The following is a 19,284-nucleotide window of genomic DNA, read 5'->3' as shown; positions in this document are numbered from 1 at the left end:
GCATATCCTCATTTTTTTTAATGTTTGTGTTACCAAATAAAATGAAATAGCAAAATAACATAAATTGAAGGAGGGAAACATCGAAGTTTTGTTGGGAGATTACCAGGATTCACTTTTTCGCTCCTTAAGAGAGATAAATGAGTTGCATGAGATAAGAGACTAGAGTGAAGGGTGCTAAATGTGGTGTAACTATGGTGCGTAGAACATCCACAATGGGGGGTCCTATACTTCACCACATAAGCATTTTATCCTCCATCCCATCTATCTGCAGTGGGGCGCCCTATAGCCCGGCCCTATAGTGCTAAAAATGAAAATGTGTTGTATCGTTCGGACCTATCCGAACCTCCGCAATGGGGCGGAGGATAGGCGCGGATGCAAAAAATGGTTCATCATCCGTGGATGATGGGTGAGCATCCTCCCGCCCAACCTGCAGTGGCGGAGGATAGGGCAGAGGATGCATCGGGTGGGCTCCACCCATTGTAGGTGCTCTTATAGAGTGAGAGTAATTCAAATGAAAAAATTAAATGAAAATCAACAAAATTTTCGGCCGAAGGCACTACAATAACGCCGATCAATCTGCACTGTCCCAAGAGCGAACGTCTAGACGGGTTCATTATCCGAACCCGTGCAATAGCACCTATAAACTCACCAATGCTTAGGACGGATTTATGAGCGCTATTTTCAGTGGCCTTAGTGAGAGTCGGATGAAAGGGCCTACTAATTTTGGTTGTTAGGACGCGTAACATCTATATTGCATGCACAAAGCATAACATAAGTGAAAGAAGTCGGTAACTAAAAAAAGAAATTTTTCTCTTAAATATGTATCTACTACTTAATTACATTATCAAGTTGTTCCTGCAATCAGTGGTGAAGCCAGAATTTTAAAATTGGGGGCCCAACTTACTCTTCTTGGTTGTGAGATATTTTTTTCTTTCGTCGTCGCCAAAAATTGATGCAACCTAAGTGGAGACTTCAAGCAAGATGGATAATATGTGCGAAATAACTTTAAAATTGAAACAATTAATAATATTTATAAGATAAATTTATGGAACTCTTAGATTTCTATGAAGCAAAAACTAAGGATAAAACTTAAAAAATTGGAAATTTGTGAGCTACAACAAACAAAATATATATAAATTTTTTTTAACATTGTGGCTTATAGGAGTCGACCACTAAATTTGATCTAATAGGAAAAAGGGCAAAGCACAATCAACCATCTGCACTATGCATCCACATTTGTGTTATTGATAAAAGTATATATAATATACTCCTCCATCTAAAAAATATATGTGCATTTGAAATGATACAGAAATTAAGAAAAAATTGGTAAAGTAAGAGAGATGATAAGAATGGTATGGTAAAATAAGAGAGAAAAGGAGAATGATAATTAAAGTAGTATTAGTTGATAGTGGGACCTACGTTATTCAATTGATAGTATAACTTTCAAAAATGGAATCCACATAGTTTTGTGGGACGGACGAAAATGGAAAGTTCACATATTTTTATAGGACGAAGGGAGTAGTAAATACTTAAATTGGTGGGGGGACCATGGGCTCCCCCGGCCCCTCATGTGGCTTCGCCGGTGCCTGCAATGATTATTATAAAGAGTCGTGATTGTCAACTACTCCCTCCGTCCGCGAATAGTAGTCCCGTTTTTTCATTTTAGTCTGTCCGCGAATAGGAGTCCCGGTTCATTAATACTATAAATGGTAAAGAGACCCCACATTCCACCAACTCATTACACTCACATATAATTTAAATACTAATTTATACAAGTGGGTCCCATATATACCACTAACTTTCTTCCACCCACTTTTCTTAACATTTCTTAGAACTCGTGTCGGAATTAAATGAGACTCCTATTCGCGGACGGAGGGAGTATATTTTAAGGACGTGTTTGGTAAGATAATAATATCAAAATAGAGAATTATATTTGGATAATTCTAATTGTTTATTATCATATTGAAGATTAACTCAAAGCCTAATATAAGACAATGGCCCGCCTCAATCTTGCCAAAATTATAACTTTAATCATGTTTCTATAACCACCAATTTGTCAAGTTAAACCGTTGTTATCTAATACTACTATATAAATTTAGATAATTTCTTTTCTGTAGATGACATTACTCATTCAGCTCAACACTTAGCCATTTTAGATGAGGGATAGATTTAAGGCTGTATTAAATCTAGGCCGTTGAGATTGGTTTAGATAGATTGAATCTTGACTGTTGGATCAACTAATAAGTTGACCATCTTTTAGCTTTACTCTCTTAGTCGGGAATTAGGGCTAATTCAATTGTAATTTTCCTCTTCCATTTTTACTCTCAGCCAAGAAATAAAATCCCCAAAATTCTCTCATCTCTCTTCTTGAATTTCTTCTGCAAATTACTGGTTCCAATTGTTAACAACTGGCGCCGTCTGTGGGAAGCGAGCAATCGGAGTTGATTGCGTTCCTTTTTTAGTTTTGGAATCGAATTCGCAGGGAAGAATGACGGCAAGGCTCGAAGCCGAGAAGTTCACCGGGAAAAATGACTTCGGTCTATGGCGGATGAAGATGCGCGCGATGCTCATTCAACAAGGGTTGTCGGCGGCGCTTGAGACGGAGAAAGAGAAGGAGACGGCCGCGGTGGATCTTGATGAGAAAGCGGTGGCAAAGCGAGCTGAAATTGCAGCAAAGGCACACAGTGTGGTGGTGCTATGCCTTGGTGACAAGGTGCTTAGGGAGGTCGCCAAAGAAACCACGGCGGCCGGAATCCTTAAGAAACTGGAGAACCTGTACTTAACGAAATCCCTCGCCAATCGATTATGCATGAAGCAGCGAGTGTACTCATACAAGTTCTTGGAAGAGAAGGGGATCCTCGAGCAGTTGGAGGATTTCAACAAAGCAATCGATGATCTTGAAAATATCGATGTGACGATTGGCGATGAGGACAAGGCAATACTTCTTCTCAATGCTCTACCCAAATCCTATGATCAGCTTCGAGATGCAATAATGTATGGGAGAGAAGGAACTGTCACATTCTTGGAGGTGCAATCTGCACTAAGGGCAAAGGAGTTGCAGAATTCTGGCTCAAGAAGTGTTGATCCTACTTCAGAGAGCCTGAACATTAAAGGTTTCAAGGGCAAGAAACCCTTCAAGAAGAAATTTGAAGTTCCCAAATCTTCTGGGAGTGATCAGAAGGAAAGTAGAGTATGTTTTTACTGCAAGAAGCCTGGGCATTTAAAGAAGGATTGCTTCGGGTGGAAAAGGAAGCAAGCCACATCTGGAAATCAAGGTACAAATACTTCTGACTGTATTGAATCAAGTAGTGCAGTTGAGGTTTTGAATATAATGGAAACTATTGATGGGGCATCTTAGATCATGGATAGTGGGTGTAGCTTTCATATCTATCCAAATAAAGAGTGGTTTGAGAATTTGCATGATGCTAATGGTACTGTCACTCTTGGAAATAATCAACTGTGTAGTGTGAAGGGAATCGGATCCATCAGGCTTAAGATGCAAAATCAAAGTGTGAAAGTTCTTAGTGATGTCAGATATATACCAGAAGTTAAGAGGAATTTGATATCATTGGGGTCATTGGAGCAGAAGGGGTGTTCTTTTCTGTCATCTGGTGGAAAGATGTTGGTCAGGAAGGGAGAGGATGTGGTTATGACAGCTGAGAGAAGAGGCAGTTTGTACTATCTTTATGCATCTGTCATCAAGATTCAAAGGGATGAACTGAATCTGGTTGGATCTTCAAGTCTCAAAGTGTGGCATGAAAGGCTTGGTCATCCAGCAATTGGAAGTGTTAAGGAGTTAGTCAAGAAGCAAGTCATATCAGCTGATGGATCACAGGAGATGCAGCCTTGTCAGGACTGCATCAAAGGAAAGGCTAAGAAGCTCCCATACCCTGCTGGTAAGCACACATCTTCCTCTCCTCTGGGGACCAGCATCAGTAAACACTATAGGAGGAGGTAGATATTATATGTCATTGATAGATGATTATTCAAGGAAAATTTGGATATACATACTAAAGGAAAAGTCAGAGGCATTAGCCAAGTTTAAAGAGTGGTGCATTGAAGTTGAGCTAGAAAAAGGCTGTAAAGTGAAGTGTCTCAAAACTGACAATGGACTTGAATATTTGTCTAAAAGTTTTGATGATTTTTGTAAGCAAAAGGGTATCAAAAGGCATAGGACAGTTCCTATGAACCCTCAACAAAATGGGGTTGCTGAGAGGGCCAATAGAACCATTGTTGAAAGGGTTAGATGTATGTTGTTCTCCTCGGGGTTGGGAAAGAAATTCTGGGGAGAGGCTGCTTCAACTGCTGTGTATTTGATGAATAAATGTCCCTCAAGCAGCATCAGTGGTGATACTCCAGATTATAGGTGGTTTGGCAGGAATGCAGATTACAACAATCTCAAAACATTTGGCTGCAAAGTTTTTGCTCATGTGAAGCAAGGGAAGCTTGATCCTAGGGCTTTAATGTGTGTTATGCTAGGATACCAGAAGGGAGTCAAAGGTTACAGATTGTGGTGCATAGAGCCTGGAAATCACAAGATAATAATAAGCAGAGATGTGATATTTCTGGAGAATGATATGCCATATTTGGGTAAGGGAAATACTTCTGATGGGGTAAGAATAGTTGCTAATGATAGTAGTGACTTTGAGGTGGAGCCTGGAGATAGGCACATTGATACTCAGACTCCAGATATGCAAGTTTCTGACACTGGAATTGAAGAAATATCTACTGATGCAGCTGAGGGCTCTGATACTAGATCTGATTTATCTGGTGATGAAGAGGGGGATCTAAGAAACTGGCAATTGGCTAGAGATAGAGTCAGAAGACCTGGAAAGCTTCCTAGCAGGTTCTCTGATTCTGAAATGATTTTCTATGCACTAGTTGCTGCAGAGGAGATTGAGCTTGAGGAGCCTCTCACATACAGGGAGGCCATGGAAAGTGAGGATAAAGATAAGTGGCTGCTGGCCATGAGAGAGGAAATGGATTCACTAACAAGAAATAAAACCTGGGTTCTTGTGGAAAAGGTGGAGGGCAGAAAGTTGGTCACTTGTAAGTGGATTTTTAAGAAGAAATTAGAGGTTGATGATTCTGTCAGATTTAAAGCCAGGTTAGTGGCAAGAGGATTCACTCAAGAGTATGGGATAGATTATAATGAGGTGTTCTCACCTGTTGTGAAACATAGCTCCATCAGAATGCTGTTGTCAGTCGTGGCAAAGAACAATTGGGAACTTGAGCAGATGGATGTTAAGACAGCTTTCCTCAATGGAGATTTGGAGGAAACAATCTATATGGTTCAGCCCGAGGGGTTCGTTGTACCTGGGGAAGAGATGAAAGTGTGTAAACTGGTTAATAGTCTTTATGGTCTTAAGCAAGCTAGCAGGCAGTGGCACAAAAAATTCAACACTCATATGCTGGTTTGTGGTTTCACAAGGTCCAAGTATGACTCATGTGTCTATTTCAAGAAGAAAGGTGGAGTGCCAGTGGCCCATCTACTATTGTATGTGGATGATATGCTTATTGCAGGGTCTTCCAAGATTGAGGTGGAGCAAGTAAAGGAGGATCTGAGATCTGGCTTTGATATGAAAGATCTTGGCCAAGCTAGAAAAATATTGGGAATGAGCATAATCAGAAACAGGAAGCAGGGGAGCATCTGGCTGGGGCAATCTGATTATTTGTTGAAGATGTTTAGAAGATTCAAGATTGATAATCTGAAGGAGGCTACAACACCTTTAGCCCAACACTTCAGGCTTTCAACAGATCAGAGACCTCAGACTGAGGAAGAAAGAACAGAAATGAAGGTAATTCCTTATGCTAATATCATAGGTAGTGTGATGTATGCTATGGTATGTACAAGACCAGACATTGCACAGGCTGTGAGCTTGACTAGTAGATTTATGGCAGACCATGGAAGGGATCATTGGCTGGCACTTAAATGGCTATTGAGATACTTGAAAGGAGCTACAAGGTTGGGGATCATGTATGGTGGAAATAAGAATCACAGTGGTAATGCATTAATGGGCTTCTGTGACTCGGATTATGCTGGGGATATAGACAATAGAAGGTCACAAACAGGGTATGTGTTTACTATGTATGGCTCTGCAGTTAGTTGGAAGTCCAGCCAACAACATGTGGTGGCATTGTCTACAACTGAGGCCGAGTACTTGGCACTTGCAGCTGCAATAAAAGAAAGTTTCTGGCTGAAGGGTCTTGCAGCAGAGTTAGGAGTTGTTCAGAAATGTGTTGCTATAGGCTGTGACAGTAGCAGTGCCATTGCTCTTGCTAGACACCAGGTGTTCCATGAACGGAGCAAGCACATCGATGTGCGCTTGCACTTCATCCGAGAGAAGATTGAAGAGGGTGAAGTTGAAGTGTACAAGATAAGCACCAAGGTTAACCCAGCAGACATGCTCACAAAAGCTTTGCCAAGAGAGAAGGTGGAGCTGTGCAGGAGATTGATTCTTTTGCAGACAAGTGATGAGACTGATTGAGCAAGGTGGAGATTTGTAGATGACATTACTCATTCAGCTCAACACTTAGCCATTTTAGATGAGGGATAGAGATTTAAGGCTGTATTAAATCTAGGCCGTTGAGATTGGTTTAGATAGATTGAATCTTGACTGTTGGATCAACTAATAAGTTGACCATCTTTTAGCTTTACTCTCTTAGTCGGGAATTGGGGCTAATTCAATTGTAATTTTCCTCTTCCATTTTTTACTCTCAGCCAAGAAATAAAATCCCCAAAATTCTCTCATCTCTCTTCTTGAATTTCTTCTGCAAATTACTGGTTCCAATTGTTAACATTTTCTATTAAGAACAATGAAATTTTTTTATCTCCTCATATCTTGACGTGAAACCCAGATTTTTTTATCTTGTTTTACATATCTTTTAATAACCCATCTACCCAGATTTTTTATCTTGTTTTACATATCTTTTAATATCTCATCTTTCTTATCAAACATGGCTAATAATATTAAATTATATTATTTAATCCAAACTATAATTACGCTTTCCTGGGATTGAGTAATGGAAGCCCAATCATGTTCTTAAAAAAAGTGAATTAAAATCCACAAATTTATTTTACCACTACTCAAACCTCAACCTCAGACCTCTCACTATTCATAGAGAAGGTTCACTCCTTAGATGTCTCCAAATGGACGTTGCTCACCACACCATCGTCGTCGTCATCCGAACACTCGTCTTGAAGAATGACCGCGGACCCCTTAATAACGTCGAGCCATTTCTTGACCTCGAACTTCTTTTGCGAACACGGCTTTCCAGAGCCTACCGTGGTTATCTCGATAGATTCGCAAAACCAACTATCGAAACCATCTAGCACGATAATTATGCTGCAGACAGGGCCACGTAAACACGGGCCTTTGCCGGCGAAGAGGTCCACTTCCCCGTGCCCAAAGTAGTTGTAGGAAGAGCCCATTAAGCCCCAATCTTTAAGATTAACAATGGGGAGTTGGGCCTTTGTGCTGTCGCTTAGGAAGAGGGTTATGTTAGATTTTGTTCCAGCCAATGGGATATTGCCAGTTTCCACATAGATGGTGTAAACACAATCTAATGCATTTCCCTGCTCACACAAATCAACATTTTTCATAATCAATCAAATATGCTACTACTACTACTACTATTCTTACATAACACTTTTAGCCTCAAACATTAACTTTATTTCTTTTATATTAATGATAGATTAATATATTAAGATGACATTTGATTTTCTAGATTACATAGAAACATTAACTTTATTTCTTTTATATTAATGATAGATCAATATATTAAGATGACATTTGATTTTTTAGATTAAATAGTATCAAGATATAATTTAGGATTAAATTGTGAGATTATTTTAATCGGAGGGGGTTGACTATGACCAATTATCACATGACTATATACACATCTAGGATTGAGTTATGGATTCAATCTCATGAACCAAACACATTACATATTTAATCACGAGATATAATTTTGCAAATCAATCAGTCCCTTAAGTGAGCTAGATACTGGCATACACATGTATTCTCATGATATGAAGTTATACTTAATTTCATCATGTATTTTTATGTTCTATGCGTTGAGAAGGAAAAAAAGGTTAAGGTTTATTTCTGTTCGAAACGAAAATAAGTAGTGGCAGAAGTAGAGTGATACTTACATATGTGTAGGCGATGCAGGAGAAAAAGATAAGGAGTTTGAGGCTAAGTTTGATCTCCATTTTTCTGCGTGAATCTTGTTTCACTAAATTACTGGGAAAAGTATATATAACTTGGTTTGCTCCCTTACCAATAAAAGGTCAAAAATAATCATCTATCGTATATTCGTCTTAAGGACAGAATTAAAATTGGGCAATATACTTGTCACTCTACAGCTTCTATAGAGAGGATAATGATATAGACTTCAGTTAAATTTAGGCCACATATTAAACAAATATATATTATTTCTGCCGACGCCATATTTCAGATCAATGATTGCGTTTCCAAACAATCTAGATACACAAAACATGTGAATGCTCCATTTCTAGAAAATTTTTTGTGTTTTTGCCTTGGTGATTTACATGTAATACAGTTTTGTAATTCGAATTCCTTTCGTTCACAATTTTAGCTCGTTGTCATCGATTTTTTTTTTAATTGACAATTAAGGACTTTTAATGGCTAATTGTGTTTTTGATAATTTAGTGTAATGTGAATATAAATTAGGGAGTATGATGTCCAACATTAAGCATCCAATAATAGAATACTATATGATCTCATATGGAGTATATAGTTTAAGAGATCAAACACACACAATACTTACAAAATTTCCTAAAATTTTGAATTGAATTATAATGAGCATATTGAAATATATTTCAAATAAGGTGTTTTAGTTTTGTTTGTTTCCATTCATTGCATAGTTATCTAATTTTTGTGAATACATATGCGAATAAAAATGTAGAAACTTGATGATATTTATATGAAGTACTAACAATTTATGTGTACAATTTCATGTATTGGCTAGATGGCTCTTTATCCATTATTTTAAGTGGACTATAGGTTCTAGTATTAGAATTTTCTCGAGGTGTGCAGAAAATCTAAATTGAAGAATAATGAAATAATATAAGAACTTGTTAGAAAGAGGGTCACTACAACGTTCACATCAAGGAACAGCAAAATATGGGATATGTGAATTGAAATATGCCACCGCTTTATTGATTGATTGAAAGCCAGAAGACTTTCAATAACTTAGACAAATCAACATTATTTTTTCCATGCATGTTAATCAACACATATAAGGAGAATCACTAAGAAAAACAATATATGTAAACTCCAAAACCCTAAACATTTTTAATTTCCACTCCTCAATCTACTTAAAGGGGCTCCATCATCTTCACTTCACTTACACACTCATCTTGAAGAATGAGGGCTGATCCCCTGTTGACGTCGAGCCATTGTTTCACCGCGAAATGCTTCTGAGAACACGATTTTCCAAGTGCCACGGTTGTTATTTCAATCGAGTCGCAATACCAATTATCGTAACCACTTAGCACGATTATTAGTCTACATACGGGCCCACGTAAACATGGGCCTTTCCCCGCGAAGAGGTCTGTTTCTCCAACCTTAAAGTAGTTCCCGCCAGGGCCCATTAGACCCCAATCTTTGAGGTTGATGATAGGGAGTTCGTCGTTGTAGCTGTCCCCGATGAACACGGTTACATTCGATTTAGTACCGGCCGACGGAATATCGGCGGTTTGCACATAGATTGTGTAAATACAATCTGAGGAATTGGCCTGTATGGAGTCAATTAAAAAAATGTACTAAGAACAAATATTATTATATACATATAAAAATGTGACATGCTCGAACAAAATATTATTGTATACATATAAAAGCACTGATTAAGAGAAGTAGATTGATACTTACATTTGTGTTGATAATGAAGGAGAATATGATAAGGAAACTGAAGATGAGATGTTTGATTTCCATGTTTCTTTGGATATTCTTATTCTGAGACAATTATTGGAGTATATATAATTAGGTTTTCCTTTTATAATTATAATTACCAAAAGTTGAAAAATATTGAAAATGAAAGTGAACCTGTAACGTCGCACTCTATATAGATAATATAGATTTTTGTTAAAAGGTAGTCCACATATTAAACTATAAATGATCCTATTATTATCTTGCAAAACAGTAGTATAACATTTTTTCGTCCTTTCACTAAAAAGTTTTCTTATTGATTTGATTATTTATTTATTGTGTTGAAGAGATTTCTCACGTTTTATTTTGTTGCATAACCGGTCGAGCTGTCATCTGGTTTTTATTTCATAACAATTAACAAGGTCATTTTTAATACTACTAGTAGTATTTTACAAGAATATGAGGAAAATAGATGAATTATGAAAATTTATGTTCCTCTATAGATCGAATAATAAATGTCAGGGCCATAGCTACTTTGGAATATGATTAATTGATAACTATCTTAAATTATTAACTGACAAGTATATCAATAACTTATATTATGAATGACAACACAAAGATATTTGTATGTCAATTAGTTAACATGTACATATCTTCTGTTGACATTTATAAATAATAAATGTCAACTATATCTAGTTGATATACACATGTCTTCGTGTTGGAATCCATAATATAGATTGTTGACATAGTTATCAGTTATAAATTTAAGATAATTGTCAATCTAATAAGATCTTAGGAACATAAACTAAATTATGGCATAAAATTCACAATATTTGTAACACTTCATCGCAGCGGTACACCTAATTATCTCATCATAGATCAACACAAATACATCAATCCATATGGCAAGGAAAATCCAATTGGATTGAAATCCACAACTAAAATCAAAAAAGAATACAAATTCAAATCCTATCTCGTCCCACATTATTTATTTCACTGGACATCTATGCCCTCATAGATTATCTAAATTACAATACTTACAAAAAAAAAACATAATCAATCTCCGCAACTAACATAAGCAATAAAACTAATATACATTCCTCAAACTAATACTTCTTGGGACATTATCAATGTAACACTCATCTTGAATGATCACCGCCGTTCCCGCATTGACATCGAGCCATTTGTTGACCACAAAATGCTTCTGAGAGCACGATTTTCCAAACCCTACGACGGTTATTTCGATACCCTCGCAATACCAACTATCGTAACCATCTAGCACGATTGTTAGGCCGCACACGGGAGCACGTAAACAAGGGCCTTTCATGGAGAAAAGGTCGACTTCCCCCGGCCTAAAGTAGTGGTATTTGGAGTCCATTAAACCCCAATTTCGAAGGTTGACTACGGGGAGTTCGGCCTTCGTTGCATCATTCAAGAAGATGGTTATGTTAGAAGTAGTAGCGGCGTAGGGAATATTTCCGGTTTGCACGTAGATGTTGTAAATGCAATCTGAAGCATTGGCCTGATTTCACAAATCAAGAATTCCAATATATGGTTAACAAATTTGATAAATGTATAATAGAATGAATTATTGATGATATATACTCTACAGATAAAAGAGAAAGAGAGTTGTTTAACTTACATTTGTGTGGACGATGAGGGAGAAAAGGATAAGGAGATTGAAGATGAGGTGTTTGATTTCCATGTTTCTTCGGATTCCTTTTATTTTTTTTGAGTAGTAATGTAGTATCGTATAGTATATATAATTTGGTTTGCCCCATATAAGTACCAAAAGGCAAAAGAGAAAATCAAATTGTTACAATAATTTTGGGTAATATCGAAATTGGGTCTCAAATGTCACAATCATACAGTGTAGATATTTGGCGAAACTTCATGAGGACCATTTTAATCAATATTACTCCTTTAATAAAAAAAAATAGTCCTATTTTGCCTTTTTGAGATATCCACAAAAAGTAATCTCATTTCAAAAATGAAAACTTTCTCTCATATTTTATTTATTTTTCTCCTTTCATATCATTTGTTTTCTCCTACTTTATTTATTTTTTATTTCATATTCTCACTTTTATCAATTTCTCATTAAAAAAGTGAACTACGTAAATGATATCTGGACAGATAAAAAAGTGAGAGTGTAATTATAGGCACATATGCCCTTGAAGCCAAAAAATTGAAAAAGGGTAAAAATGTCTCAAAAATATGCGAAATGACAAAAAATGTGATTACCCGATTACCCCGTTGTTCATGTATAACTGGAGCAAATAAAATTTACCAAGTATTGCAAAAGTGCAAATGCAGTTGTCCAGGTAACATTTATATAGTTTACTCTATAATACCTCCTCGGTCCACCAATAAACGGATATTAGTATGTTTTGACTACACATTTCGAATTCCCTAGTGATTTATCTTCTCATGATATAAAACACCAATTCTTTTTTTTTGTTCGTTGCATTTGGATTCGATTCCAATCTATGTAGCACCTTATACATACACAAAATATGATGGATGCGTTCATGAGTCTAGCATCCACGCGGCATTACCGGATTCGAAAATTGATTTTGGTGTCGTGTCACACTCAAGGCCCCTGCTGCTGCTCATTCAACTTGATAGTTGATACATCTCGTTGTTGTGTATACGTCTCGTTCAAGTTACCTTGTAGTGTCCACAATAGAGAGCCGTGGCTGCGGCTCACTTTAGGGGAGGATGAGGGCGGCAGAGGACGCAGGCGTGCCAGGTGCTCCCTGAGGACGGGGCGCAGGATGGAGGGCCGCGGCGCTGCCCGCGGCGACCTATAGCAGGGCCCGGCGAGCCGCCGCGGCACCGGCCACTTCTTTTTTTTTTTCTTTTAAATTTCCAGTAGTTTTGGATAAAATAATGTGATTTGTGATAAAATAATGTGATTTGTGGCTGTGACAAATCTACTACTCCCTACGTCCCACAAAAGATGTCACACTTGTGGGACGGCACGTGATTTTACGAGGTTTTGTTTTGTGTGTTAAATTGAGAGAGAAAATGTTAAACTAAGGTGTCGTCGTACCTTATTGATTAAATATTAGACACTATCAAATATTGATTAAATTTATTAATTTATTATTTAATAGTAATTTGAATAATAAAAAAAATTATTGATATTTAAAATTTGAAATTTAAAATTTAATTTTAAAAATTAAATCTGATATAGAAATAAAGAAACAAAGTGAAGGATGACAAAAAGGAAGAAAAATGATAGTTTTGAAATAATATCATATTTAGTAAATCACTGAAATAATATCAGATTTAAAATGTAAAAAGACCAAATTGCCCAAACCTCCCAAAACCTCCCAAAAGGGTATTTTCGTCACGAAACAGTGAAAAATGACCATTTTCGAGATAAACGCTTAGTCCAGGGTTGTCTGGGGATATTTTTAAAGTCCAGGGTTCATTGACGAGATAAACGCATAGTCCAGGGACTATTTTTGTAGTTCACTCTAAAAAAAAATAGTGTACGTACTTAAGTGATAAGTAGAATAAAAACCACCGATCTTTTATTACTGCTCCTTCTGTCCAAAAAAAATAATTACTCCACATCCGTAAACAATATAAATTTTTATGAGAAATTGTTAATAAATACTCCCTCCGTCCCACTTAAAATGCAACATTTGGGAATCGGCACGGGATTTTATGTAGTGTTGTTTTGTGAGTGAAAGAAGAGAGAGTAAAGTAAGAGAGATGAAAAAGTAGAGTTAGAGTTGTTTCCATTTTAAGAAACGTTTCATTTTTAATGGGACAGCCAAAAAAGGAAAACGTTTCATTTTTAATGGGATAGAGGGAATATTAAGAAAAAAAATTTCATTTAAATAAGATCATTTTTGTATGATGCATGAGCATCAAGAAATGATAAAATGAGACTTTTTATGGACGGAAGAGCATAATACTTGTACTCCATAATATAGAAATGCAACGCATCTTAATAAATCTACCGACACTATCAGGCTTGAAATCAATCATCAATGGTGCTCAAACAAAAATCATTGTAAAAACTTTGATGAACGGACCACTTTACCCCTCGCCAAATCACGTCACTCAAACAACAAATTAATCCCTTTCCACACAAGAAGGTCATTCCTGTCCTTCGCCGCATTTATTTATTCCCTCCAACAAAAATTAAAATCCACACACAAATTCGGATGCAATCCATTTTTTAAAAAAACCCGCAAATCCCGGGCCGAGAAATCCGACCCGAACATGAACCCCCGCATCTCTCAAATTACATCACATCACATCACCGCCACAAGCCTCAAATCGCGGCCGCCGCCGATCGCGCGCCTCTTCCCATAGGACTCGGAGCAGTAATTCCTAATCGCAGAGAGCTGATACGGCGACGTATCGGTGGCAAGCCACTGCTCCACAGTGAACTTCTCCTGCGCGCAGGCTTGGTGGACTCCGGTGGTGCTGACCTCGACGTAGTTGACGTACCACCCGTGACCCGACCCGGACCCGTCGGAGGTGAGGTTCATGGCGCAGACCGGCCCGGTCAGGCACGGGCCCCTGCCGCTGAAGATGTCGAGGTTTCCTCTCTCGAAGTAGTTGTATCCGGCGCCCATGAGCCCGCCCCACGCCTCCAGATCGCGGATCCGGATCCCGAACCCGTCCGCGTCGTACAGAGTTAAGGCGATGACCGAATCGGTGCCGCCTTTGATGATCGATCCGGTTCTGACGTACACCGAGTACACGCAATCTGGTTCATCCTGCGTATTTTTGATTCAATTGTGGATTGCATTGTTTCTAATGAGATCGATCGATTCACCGGAAATTGATACAATTGGCGATAGATCTGATCTGGAATGGTGAACATTGTTTCAGTAGAGAGAGACAGAGACTTACTGATTTGCATATGGTGAAGATGGAGAGGAAGACGAGGAGATTGATGCTGCGCGCCATTGATGCTTGCTGTGGAAGCTTCTAGTGTTTTTTTTTTTGGTGTGGGGTGAAATGAGAGTGTGTTTATAATTGATTGGGAAAAATATAGAAAAGGTAAGAATATTAGGCGATGCTGATTCATTGTTTTGAGGCAGATTTTTATTTTTAATTTAATATTTGTATAATGCTGTTTCAATTGATCGTGTGATTGGATCTGATAATTTTGTCTCCAAATTCTCGAGCTACTTTTTAAATTGCATGTGGGATGTAGTACATATTATTATTAGATGAATCTGCAATTGGATGACCTCATATTTTGATATTTCAGAAATTAAAAAATAAATGGAGGTAATAGTATAAAATAAAATAAAATTGAAGAGAATAAAATTTTAAAAAAAAATGTGTGAAATGAAGCAAATAAGCCTTTTTACTCATTTTAGAAAAAATAAGGGCTTGATGAGCTTAACACCTGGTGCTGCATTGCTGCTTAAATGTTGTTTTCACAGCATCCTTTATTTAAACAATAGTTCCATCATTTTGTTTAATAGAGCTATAGTTGCATTTTGTATTTGAACATTTCAATATGTAATCTAAGAAATCTTCCAATATTGAAACGGCGACTTATAGAGATATTGATAACTGTAGATATAGATAATCACTAAAAAAAATTGACTAAGCCTACAAATTAAGTACTCTAAGTATTTTCTTAGTCCTTTAATAAATGTCATATTTGAATAACGACACAGATTTTAGAAGTTGTTAATTGTTATGTTAAATGTACAGAGAAAAAATAATATATTTATATTAATTTAAAAAAGAATTTTTTTCTTAAAAATAAATATAGTAATATATTTTATGAGACAAACTACAAAAAGGAAGTATGACATCTACTATGAGGTCGATAGAATAATATTTAAGGGGGTGTTCGGTTTGTAAGATTGTATACGAGATTAAATTTGTAGTATGTTTGGTTCATGAGATTTAACCCCACAACTCAATCCTAGATAGATTATTATGAAATAATTAGTCATAGCTAACTTCCTATGACTAAAATAATCTCTCAGCTCAATTCTAAATTATATTTTGGTATTATTTTATCTTGAAAACCAAACACCATCTAAATGAATAGTTTTAATCTGAATACTTCAGTTCGATAGTCTCTTGACTTTGACATAGAATATTGATACATCTTTGTACTATTTGATAATAAGAATTAGAGCAAGATATATCACCACTCAACTCTAGACGTGCGTGCCGTTTAAGGGGCACAACTACTAGTTTTCAATAAATTAATTTCGATGCATTTCTTATTAATTTGTCAACAATGCGTCTAGCTCGTCTGATCATGGTATTATAATTTGTTTTCCCTTGTCAATTACTTATTGAATACTCTGTCGTTTCCAAAAGAATACACCCAATTTTCTTTTTAGTCCATATTAAACTTTTTGTTATTTTATTTTATTATTCAACGGTTTTATTATCCATTACATTATTTCAGTTATTTTATAGTATTCTTTTCATTTTTATATACCGTATTAAAAATATATGTCAATTGTCATCCCAAGATAATCTATTTCTACGAGTATTAATTAAGAAAAGGATACATACTAAATAGGAGTAATTGTTGGTTCGCTGACATTGAATTCAGACCATTCCACCTCAAACTTTTGAATAATTGGAACATGCTTATTAGTTACTTATACTACTCCAGTTATTAACATAATCAAAATTTAATAAACTAGTAGTAATAGATTTTCGGAAAAATTTGTCCTAGAACTTTCAACGTTTAAATAAATCCAAAAAACTTTCGCATCATATTATAAAGTCTAAGCTGCATATTTTCTGTATCTATCTTTCTCTACTCCACATTCTCACTTTCTAGTTTCTACACATGCGCCGGTGCCCATTGGTAGAAGCAGCAACGGACGCAGGATTTTAATATTGAGGATCCCAACTATTGTTAGTAATTACTTATTGCACATTTTTAGTGTCAACAACACCCTAAACAACCCTGACATGAATAATACGTAGACAACGAGATATCGTATATAATTTGAGAATGAACAATATAAATTAAAGATACATACGATGACCATATAATCGCACAAATGAATTAATGTGAAAGATTATATTTATGGAGCATAATTTATGATCTTAAAATAACAAGATTTACACTAATGTGAAATAAAATAAAATTTACTCAAATTACTAGGGTAAAAAACCAAGAAAATATATATAAATGAATTAACTATGAGCATTGGATAAATAAATTAATTTATCTATAATAAAATCTATTATCATGACTGAGAAATAAAAAATGTATACATAAATAAATAAATTGCAATAACTGTGTGAAAAATTTATAGCCTTAACAACTAGGCAATTGATTCCACTCATGTGAGAAATTATTAATTACCAAACAAAAGTAGTTATCCTAGCCTTAATAAAAAATACATATGATTAGTGTGAGAAATTAAATATATTAATTAATCACCAAAAAATACACAATATACGGAAAAAAAGAAACTGAAACGCTGCCACACGGAATCGACTGCCGACTTCTAGGCTATTAGCCGCATATGCAAACCAGCTCCATTGCAGGTAACTTTTTTAAACTCCATATGAATATAATATACATAGGTATATTTCAAATGGCTGGGGTTCCATATAGCCCTATGCCCCAACATGGATCCGCCCCTGGACAGAAGGGTATCGAGAATCCAATATTAAAAAATAAATACAGATAATCATAAATGAAGTATATAAAATAGATGAGTTTAAAAATTGTTTATCCAAATTGATACGATATATATTTATATCTGTGTCAAATTACGGATTTCATTATATTATTCTTGGATTAAATTTACAATAGGAAAGCAACTCTATATATAAGAAAATGGAGAACTTTAATTTTTAGCTATACTAGACAACATATTTCCAATAAAATGTACTACCTAAACAAACAAATCATATATACTGTAGAAAATATATTAGTCTTGTTTATTTTGTTTCAAGGTCTAAATTTTAACAATCTCCCTAGTATTGGAAATAGGAAACTGTTAGATTATAGAAGTAAATGTTTTATTCCAAGGAGTATAACATTTATAATGCTATAAGTCCCAAGTATGTATAGTTCATATGCTCATTTATTGTGTAAGATGGAGAGTCTCCAACACCCCTCTAAATACATGGGTGTTGGACATTCACAAGATATACAATTATGTCTTCTATCATCTCTTCCCTCTCTCGGGCTGTCACCAAACTAACATGGCACCAGAGCAGGTTCAGGACTCAGAATTTCATATCATCACTGTCCAAATATACCAAATCTCAAATCTTTCTACCAAGAGGCAGAAAACCTGCATCAAAACCTGCACAAATACAACAATGTCAGATTCAGAAGATTTTAAGGAGAACTCGAGTTCAATCATGAACTTCCCCGACAATTTTGCAGCAAAGTTTGCCGAATTTATCCGGCAAAGCACACAGAGCACCCCAACTCCGCGGCCACCACCTCCAAAACCGACAACCATCCCGGACAACCTAGGGGAGATTGTTGTCTCAACCAAACTATCGGGAGACAATTATCCCCTCTGGGAAAACCCTCATCAGACGAGCAATTGGTGGAAGGCGACTATCCTCCCACATCTCGCGAGATTCAGAACCACCACCGATCACTGATCCAGGCCATGAAACATGGCAGAAATTGAACCGCTGCGTGTTTCGTTGGATTATCAACAAAATGGAACCCAAACTCGTAAACGAGGTCTCACAATATCTGATTGGTTGTGAAATGTGGCAGCGCAGGGGATTCATTGTAGGTTTATTATCTACACCGGAAGGCAAACAATATGAAACAGGGGGAGATGACACTCGAACAACTATGGAACAGACTCCAGTGCATCTGGATGTCAATCGATCGAAAGAAACCCAATCCAATGAAGTATGCGGAGGACATTGCAATCCATAACAAGAAGACTCAAGAAACCTGACTCTTCCAATTTCTGATGACGCTCAACGATAGCCACGAAGCCACCAGAAGGGTAATCCTCAAACGGGATCTTATACCATTGGTGAGGGACGCCTGCGCCACCGTCCGCCGTGAAGCCACCAACGATGGAGTACTCAAACCAGCAGCATCAGATGCTCAAGAAACCCAAGTAACTGGGGGCATTGGAGTGGGACTGCAGCACGTGGAAGCGGACGGCATGATCAGAGCCCAAACCGATGGGAGGATCGCCAAATCGGTGATGACCGGAATAAATTGGTATGCAGTCACTGTGGAGGGAGAGAGCACACCCGAGAAGGTTGCTTCTTACCTGGTCGGATATCCCGACTGGTGGGACGAAATGAATAAGAAGAGGGCGGCTCGCAATTGGCAAAACAAAGGGAACCGATGGACATAGTGGGCAGCTCCGGTGCATCGACGACGGGAAGAAATGAGGGAGAATAAAATGGGGCAGCGGCGGAGCATGAA

General features: G+C 36.9%; 4 protein-coding genes across 4 annotated transcripts; all 4 read right to left on the bottom strand.

The window, feature by feature from the left end:
- Window positions 1-7,016: 7,016 nt before the first annotated feature.
- LOC125215981 (PLAT domain-containing protein 3-like) lies at window positions 7,017-8,323 on the bottom strand. The gene is made up of 2 exons (XM_048117574.1): window positions 8,156-8,323; window positions 7,017-7,576 (listed from the first exon to the last, which is right to left on the bottom strand). Exons 1-2 carry the CDS (start codon window positions 8,213-8,215, stop codon window positions 7,130-7,132), a joined length of 507 nt encoding a protein of 168 aa, XP_047973531.1. The 5' UTR covers window positions 8,216-8,323; the 3' UTR covers window positions 7,017-7,129.
- Window positions 8,324-9,159: 836 nt separating this feature from the next.
- On the bottom strand, window positions 9,160-10,018 carry LOC125212913 (PLAT domain-containing protein 3-like). Its single transcript, XM_048113208.1, has 2 exons — window positions 9,897-10,018; window positions 9,160-9,763 (listed from the first exon to the last, which is right to left on the bottom strand). The coding sequence occupies exons 1-2, from the start codon at window positions 9,957-9,959 to the stop codon at window positions 9,344-9,346; spliced, it is 483 nt and encodes a 160-aa protein (XP_047969165.1). The 5' UTR covers window positions 9,960-10,018; the 3' UTR covers window positions 9,160-9,343.
- A 723-nt stretch (window positions 10,019-10,741) lies between these two features.
- LOC125213006 (PLAT domain-containing protein 1-like) lies at window positions 10,742-11,669 on the bottom strand. Its single transcript, XM_048113340.1, has 2 exons — window positions 11,536-11,669; window positions 10,742-11,415 (listed from the first exon to the last, which is right to left on the bottom strand). Exons 1-2 carry the CDS (start codon window positions 11,596-11,598, stop codon window positions 10,981-10,983), a joined length of 498 nt encoding a protein of 165 aa, XP_047969297.1. The 5' UTR covers window positions 11,599-11,669; the 3' UTR covers window positions 10,742-10,980.
- A 2,229-nt stretch (window positions 11,670-13,898) lies between these two features.
- Window positions 13,899-14,931, bottom strand: LOC125211582 (PLAT domain-containing protein 3-like). Its single transcript, XM_048111446.1, has 2 exons — window positions 14,772-14,931; window positions 13,899-14,635 (listed from the first exon to the last, which is right to left on the bottom strand). Exons 1-2 carry the CDS (start codon window positions 14,826-14,828, stop codon window positions 14,165-14,167), a joined length of 528 nt encoding a protein of 175 aa, XP_047967403.1. The 5' UTR covers window positions 14,829-14,931; the 3' UTR covers window positions 13,899-14,164.
- Window positions 14,932-19,284: the final 4,353 nt, after the last annotated feature.

The sequence above is a fragment of the Salvia hispanica genome, chromosome 3 (genome assembly GCF_023119035.1).
Source record: "Salvia hispanica cultivar TCC Black 2014 chromosome 3, UniMelb_Shisp_WGS_1.0, whole genome shotgun sequence".
In the NCBI taxonomy this organism is placed as follows: domain Eukaryota; kingdom Viridiplantae; phylum Streptophyta; class Magnoliopsida; order Lamiales; family Lamiaceae; genus Salvia; species Salvia hispanica.
The sequence above is the reverse complement of the archived record's forward strand: the minus strand, read 5'-3'. Positions and strand labels throughout refer to the sequence as shown.